At 32.3% G+C, this 6,645-nt stretch overlaps 1 protein-coding gene across 2 annotated transcripts; it reads left to right on the forward strand.

The window, feature by feature from the left end:
• The first annotated feature begins 1,929 nt into the window (after positions 1–1,929).
• LOC104102767 (plant intracellular Ras-group-related LRR protein 7-like) lies at positions 1,930–5,990 on the forward strand. Of its 2 annotated transcripts, none has more exons than XM_009610582.4 (10): positions 1,930–2,160; positions 2,555–2,624; positions 2,785–2,831; positions 2,966–3,074; positions 3,177–3,262; positions 3,932–4,022; positions 4,281–4,366; positions 4,923–5,009; positions 5,090–5,221; positions 5,675–5,990. In XM_009610582.4, exons 1-9 carry the CDS (start codon positions 2,068–2,070, stop codon positions 5,198–5,200), a joined length of 780 nt encoding a protein of 259 aa, XP_009608877.1. In that variant the 5' UTR covers positions 1,930–2,067; the 3' UTR covers positions 5,201–5,221; positions 5,675–5,990. The 2 variants fall into 2 exon arrangements, with proteins under 2 accessions (XP_009608877.1, XP_009608876.1); XM_009610581.4 differs by having other exon boundaries at positions 5,703–5,990.
• The last annotated feature ends 655 nt before the right edge of the window (positions 5,991–6,645 follow it).

The following is a 6,645-nucleotide window of genomic DNA, read 5'->3' on the forward strand; positions in this document are numbered from 1 at the left end:
TATTGACTCAACATTAGTTATTTTTAAAACTTATATTTCCACTTATTAAATTTTTTCCGTAGGAGTTACATGCCAACCTCATTGTGCTAAATGTAATTTTTTTACTTAAATTAAGGCATACAATTAACAATAATTTTCATAAGATATTCTTACAAAACTTAAGGACTTTCATTGGTTGATTTGGGATCAACATATATAGTTTTAGAAAGTTATACATTTTAGTTTTATTATAACTCAAAGATGTTGTTTAATATAATACTTATATGAGTTTTTAAAAATTATTTACGTATTGACGTGGGGAACACACGCAACGCGCGTACCCTAATAACAGTTATTATAAAAGCGAGAATATCAGTTGAAATTATAAATAAATAAAAAAACATAAAACTTAAATTCTAGAAAAGCAATTGAGATTAGAAAAAGAAAAAAAGTTCATGGTCTTGGTTAACATATATTTGTGATACGGCACCATCTTACCAGATAAATTTTCATGGACTTTTTCAACCCTTTTATTTCCCTTGAATATTGGTTTATGAATTGTGTGATTATTATTGGCTTGCTAATTATATCAATACTGCTTTTCAATTCTTGATTTTATGCAAGTAAAGTAATACTTACTACTCCTATAATATAACGTGTCTGTTATATTATACTATATGGATAAGTTGCTTAAATTTATAATTTAAAAATATAGGTATGATCAGAAAAGTATTAATTTATGGGCAAATTTTACTGAAAGTGGTGGTGATTTTAGAAAAAAAAAAAATGAAAGACTGATAAACCGATATCATACATGTAGAAATTACAACGAGCAATTTGCTACCAAAGTATTCTAAGAATTTACTTTCTCCTCTAATACAATGAAGCATATTCTTTCAAATTCATCCGAAAGTAATTATTGTGTTTTGCAATGACGATAAAAAAAAATCTCTAATGGTGTATTGTATCTTTGGCAACACGTATTTTCACATAGTCAATTTTATGTTGCACTTTCAAGAGGACTATCAGTGTCACGAAGAGTAGTGATTATGATTGCAATGAAAATAGATGAAAGAAACATACACCAAGAATATCATCTATATACACTCTATAAGAAAGCATTAAGTGAGATACACTTCATTACATGTTTATACCTTATCAAATAAAAAAAAAGTAAAAGAAAAATATAAGTATCTAATTAAACTTTGATTGTACATCTTGACCTCGACAAATAAGCTACCAAATGACGATCCACATTAATCATTCACAAAATTTATTCTTATTATTTCATGTGTAAATCTTTACAAAAGATTTTTGTTTCAATGATATTAATATTATTTTGCAAAATTGTATATTATATGACTCAGTATACACGTGTAGTCGAAACTGTTTGCTTTTCCCTCCGTTTCAATTTAGATGAACTAGTTTGACTATGCATGAAGTTTAAGAAAAAAAAGAAGACTTTTGAAATTTGTGGTCTTAAAAGCTTAAGGGGTAAAAGGTTTGTGGGGTCGTGATATTTGTGTGGTTATAAAAACTTCTCATTAAGGGTAAAATAAAGAGTTTAAAGTTGAGTTATTTCCAAATTTAGAAATGTGTCATTTATTTTGGAACAGACTAAATAGGAAAGAACATCATCCAATTTTAAACGGAGGGAGTATAAGATTCAAATGTGTATAATTATTATTGTTGTTCAATATTCCACCGCGAGTTGTCTTCAACCTTTCATTTGCACAATTCAAGGCCAACCTCTATTAAGAAAAAAAGAAAAATTGAGTTGACAAAAAATAGTTTATATCGCCACTCGTATGACAAAATCGTAATAGAACCCAAGACCCCACCTCAAGCAATAACACCGAAAGCAAACCATTCAAAAGTCGTCGCCATTCCCTTTTTCTCTGAGTTTCATATAATCGTCGACTTCAACGCCTTTGGGTCCCTCCGGGGACCGGCAAACAAAAAGGTCTTCAACGCTGTTCCCTGAACCAGTTGAAGACCTTTTTATTCTAAAATTTTCCGATCATTTAACCCATGATTTCAATCTAATTCTCAAAGCGTTGTGTGCGTAAATATAATATTCGAGTGATAATGGGTTGCCGCAGCAGCAAGGCAGCTGATGCTAGCACAATTTCGCGATGGCGTTCCACTGGCATCGTTGCTTTACGCGACTCTAAATTGAAGGCATTTCCTTACCCCATTATCTCTCGCCTTTTGTTGCTGCTCCCTTTATTATTTTTCTCTGTTATATCTGATTAAAGTTAATTACACATCTCTACATGACTCTTCTTTTCTTAATTGCTTTATTTTCATTTTTTCTGATTACAATTACAGCTTATTGCAATCACAATTCATAATGTTTATCTCATGCTATTTTTAATGCATCACCTTTCTTTAACTATTTCTGGAAAATACGTTTTTGGACTTTAAATCCATTGTATGTTTGATTAGCGTTTGATGGATGATGCTTACTGTGATGAAATGCTAAAAAACAGTTAAATAAGGCAATTCATTTAGCCCATTTGAAAAGGTCAAATATTTTTGGTTTCCTGACTATCCTTTCTTTTTCTGTAAACAGACATTTCCTGATGAAGTTTTTGACCTGGAAAGATCTGTACGTACCCTCGACTTAACACACAATAAACTGGGTACTGCTCTTTAGTTTCTTGAGCTCATGATTTATATATTTCTTATCACTTTAGAGTATAAAAACAAATGCTACTAGAAGATTATTTTCATATACTTTTTATCTTATTTTCCTAATGATTGTATTCCTGGAAGCTAATTCTTACTCTTCTGTTGTGACAGTTGAAATTCCCATGGAGATCAACAAACTAAATAACTTACAACGACTTGTAAGTACAATATCCTGCTCTCCCTCTCTTATTTCGTTTCTTAAAATTGAACATATTCCTATTAATGATGAACATACTTCTTAAGTTGATTATCTGAATTAAGAGCAAAAAAACTTATCTCCAACTCTTTTCAGATTTTAGCTGATAACGTTATTGAGCGCCTTCCCATGAATCTGGGGTTGCTTCAGTCTTTGAAAGTGGCAACACTTGATGGGAATCGGATCACAAACTTGCCTGATGAATGTAAGTCCAGATATGTTAGATCACTCATGTTAAGTGGTTTCCTTTTTGTCTTTTTGTTCGTCTGCACTCTCTGTTCTAACTACATAAAATTACTATGTTCAGTGGGACAGTTGGTGAAACTTGAGCGTCTGTCTATCTCAGCAAACTTGTTGACAAGCTTGCCTGACACAATCGGGAGCTTGCGGAGTGTGAGTGATTTATTACACTTTATATGTTACCTGCTTTCTCAGTTCTATTTGATGTGCCAATAATATTAAGTACTTTTTTTAATTGTTTGGCTAAATATTTTTACTGTAAACGTGTTTAGGTGAAAAAAAATTACTTAAGTTTTGATCTTGCCAATGCCTTTGATTGGAGAACGTTCTGTAAATTGATATCCAGGACTATTTTGTTTAAACTGCATGTTTCTGTTAATGCATGCTCTTATGAAATAAAGCCTGACTTATTTCTCAAGTTATGCTATTAAGCCACCTTATTGTGACATTTATTAACTTGTTACACATCTTACTTAATATTTTAATTTGTTTCCCACTATCTTTCTCATTTTCACTGTTAAAACAAAGTAATTACTTTGTGAACTTCGTAGTTGTAACTTATCATTCAAATTCTTCTGGTTGTTGTTTTGGGATGATGAATTCGGGGCTAAGAATCAAGTTCAATTGTTCTATTGACTCTAGAACTGTTTATATAATTGCACATATTGTTATTAAAAGATTCTCAGCTACTTACGAGTTCTATATGATGTTGTTTCTCTGTCTATGTGTGAAGGTCGTACTGCTTAGATTGGCATCTTCTCAGTTCCTATTCACGGAAAAATTTTGACCATTAGAGTTTGATAATATCTTTTGGCAATGCAGTTGGTTTTGTTAAATGTTTCAAACAACAAGTTAAAATTTCTTCCGGAATCAATTGGAAGTTGCTTTTCTTTGGAAGAACTGCAAGCAAATGGTACCTTTATCTTTAGCTCATAATCCTTCTGATTTTTCTGTCTCTCTTTTTCCTTTGGTTTCCTGGGTGTCGGAGCTCTGTATGCATATCAATTGAACATTAGAAATTCTTTCCCATCTTACATGTGAGAAGACTAGCAATTGTAGTTACCATTTTGAGTTGATATACGATATCGTTTTCTACTTTTCTCCTTTTTCTCAAATTCACAGTTATTACTTTTACTGCTTTCTCTTGAGCCTATGATTGCTTCTGTCACAGATAACTCTATTGAAGAGCTTCCTGGTTCAATTTGCAATCTCATTCAACTAAAATCACTCTGTCTGAACAATAATAATCTCAATCAGGTAATTTTCAAATTCTCCTTTCTAGTCTCTCTCTTTCTCTCACACACACACGCGCGTACTAATGGACATGTGCAAAAGCATGGGAATCATAAGTAGATCTAAGCTTTTACTCTCTGTATCACGTAATATTTTTGAGTAAAATTGATATTTACTTTGTTATAGACTGAAATTTTCTTTTGATGCTTGTAGTGTTCTCTCTCTCTCTCTCTTTTCCTTACAAAAAACTATTTAGCAGAGTTGTATATAAGTATGTTATATAGCTCTTCATCAACCAGAAGACAAGCATGGAAAATCATTTTCTTTAATGAAGAAGCAGCTTTGCATAGGGATACTGTAATTGAAACATCCTCGTGTGTTTAACTTGAGATATGAAATAGTTGTTGTGCCAAATATATTTATTTGCAAAGTAATCTTCATCTGAAGTCGTTTGCTTAAACTTCTAAGTAGTTTCTTGTCTTTAAGGCATTGTCATCCTGGAATTTACTCTTCTACTAGCTTATGTTCTTATTTTACTGACATCTTTTAGCTATTTATATGTTGGTTCTCATTCTCTCAGATGCCTCTAAATTTATTAAAAGAATGCAAGGGCTTGCAGAGCATAGCCCTACATGGCAATCCAATTTCCATGGACCAATTTCAACAAGTAAGTTACTATTGTGCTCACTTCCGTGCATCCTGAAAAAAGTCACTAATGGAGATCTCCACTGACTACTTTTCTTTCAGATGGAAGGATTTCAAGAATTTGAAACCAGGCGTAAAAAGAAGTTCGACAAACAAATTGATTCAAATGTGATAATTAGTTCTAAAGGGCTTGACGAGGGTGTTGATTTGTGATACCAATGTTGCCGTATTTTTGTAAGGCTCTCCATCTTATTAATCTTGTCTTTATATCTTTACTTCCTATTTTGGTTTTAAAAAAAAAGGAAACTTCTCCAATCCTATACGGCTAGGCATTAGCCACATTTCGCGAAAAAGGGGTTGGCATCTGCTTGTAATGTCTGTTATGTCTGAATTTGACTACTTCATTGTAGTCAAATGCTCATGTCATTACTTGATATGCATGTTAACTTTGATCTTACCTCCGTACCATATTGCCTCTGCTATCAGTTACGCCCCAACCATATAGCTTGTATGACAGCTATAAGCTTATAGCGCTGCCACTGAGGGTATCCATGGTGGAAAACATGTTCAATCTAAAAAGAGTACGAAATAATTGCTTACGGACAATGTCCTTTGCAACATGATTCTGTTGTCTACCAGTTAATTTGATTGCCAAACTAGTTTCAATTGAGTATGATGAAATGCCAGTACTGCTGGCCAACTTGTTTTGTTGCAGTTGGTGGAAATGTGAGGCGTTGTAACTGTTTGACTTCGATAAATGGCTGTTACTGCTGACTGCTAAGAATATGCTCAGGCTATTCAACAGTTCTTCGTGGATTATTAACGTTGACAAACAGGGCAATGTATCTACACTGAGTTATGAGTTATAGTAATTGTAAATGTTCTGTATTTCAAGTTTTCCAATCACTTGTTTCTTTTTGTAAAATCTATGTATATATTTACTTAGATTAAACTTGGTTATAGGTGCAACATTTTGGAACAAAATATATCAGTTTTTATAACATGTGCATGACTATCTACGAAACCCCTATGTTATTTTTCATAAACTAGTAGTCGAACGCGCGCGATGCGCGGATAATTTGACAGAATATTAATTTTATAAAATTATGATCTAATATATTACATTATTTTAATAAATATGAGTTATTATTTTATTATTTCATGTAGTGTACAGAAATATAACAAAATCTATACAAAATCAAAGAATACACATTAAATAGTAATCAAATAAATCTCAGATTTCTGCATTATCCAGACCTTACACATTCACATTCTGCATATTCCACCATATAATTACATTCTTTGATTTGCATCTTAACTGATCGATTTTATTACAAAAAGATGCAAGATTCGTCATTCGGATTTAAATATTTCATATGGCTGAATTGAAATACCAAAATCAAAGATAATGTTGCGCCTTAGTTCATATTGTTTACCTCAGGAATGAGTAACATTTATATTTGTACGCGGGTTAAAGGATACGTGGTTTAATTCAATACGAATAATTAAGAATAACAGGTAAATGAGTTAAAGACAGAATAAATGATCAAACCAATCGCAATGTAGTGACCATGCCTGATCTTAGATTGAACAGTGAAATTCGTCCTCGATTGGATCCTCGGTACAAGCTCGATCGCGAGTGAAGAAAAGAATAAATG

This window comes from Nicotiana tomentosiformis, chromosome 3 (assembly GCF_000390325.3).
Source record: "Nicotiana tomentosiformis chromosome 3, ASM39032v3, whole genome shotgun sequence".
NCBI classification, from domain to species: Eukaryota; Viridiplantae; Streptophyta; class Magnoliopsida; order Solanales; family Solanaceae; genus Nicotiana; species Nicotiana tomentosiformis.

Coding starts and splice junctions, on each gene's coding strand:
- LOC104102767 (XM_009610582.4), top strand. CDS start 2,068: ATGGGTTGCCGCAGCAGCAAGGCAGCTGATGCTAGCACAATTTCGCGA. Junction 2,832..2,965: donor TAAATAACTTACAACGACTT/GTAAGTACAATA, acceptor AACTCTTTTCAG/ATTTTAGCTGATAACGTTAT. Junction 4,023..4,280: donor GGAAGAACTGCAAGCAAATG/GTACCTTTATCT, acceptor CTTCTGTCACAG/ATAACTCTATTGAAGAGCTT.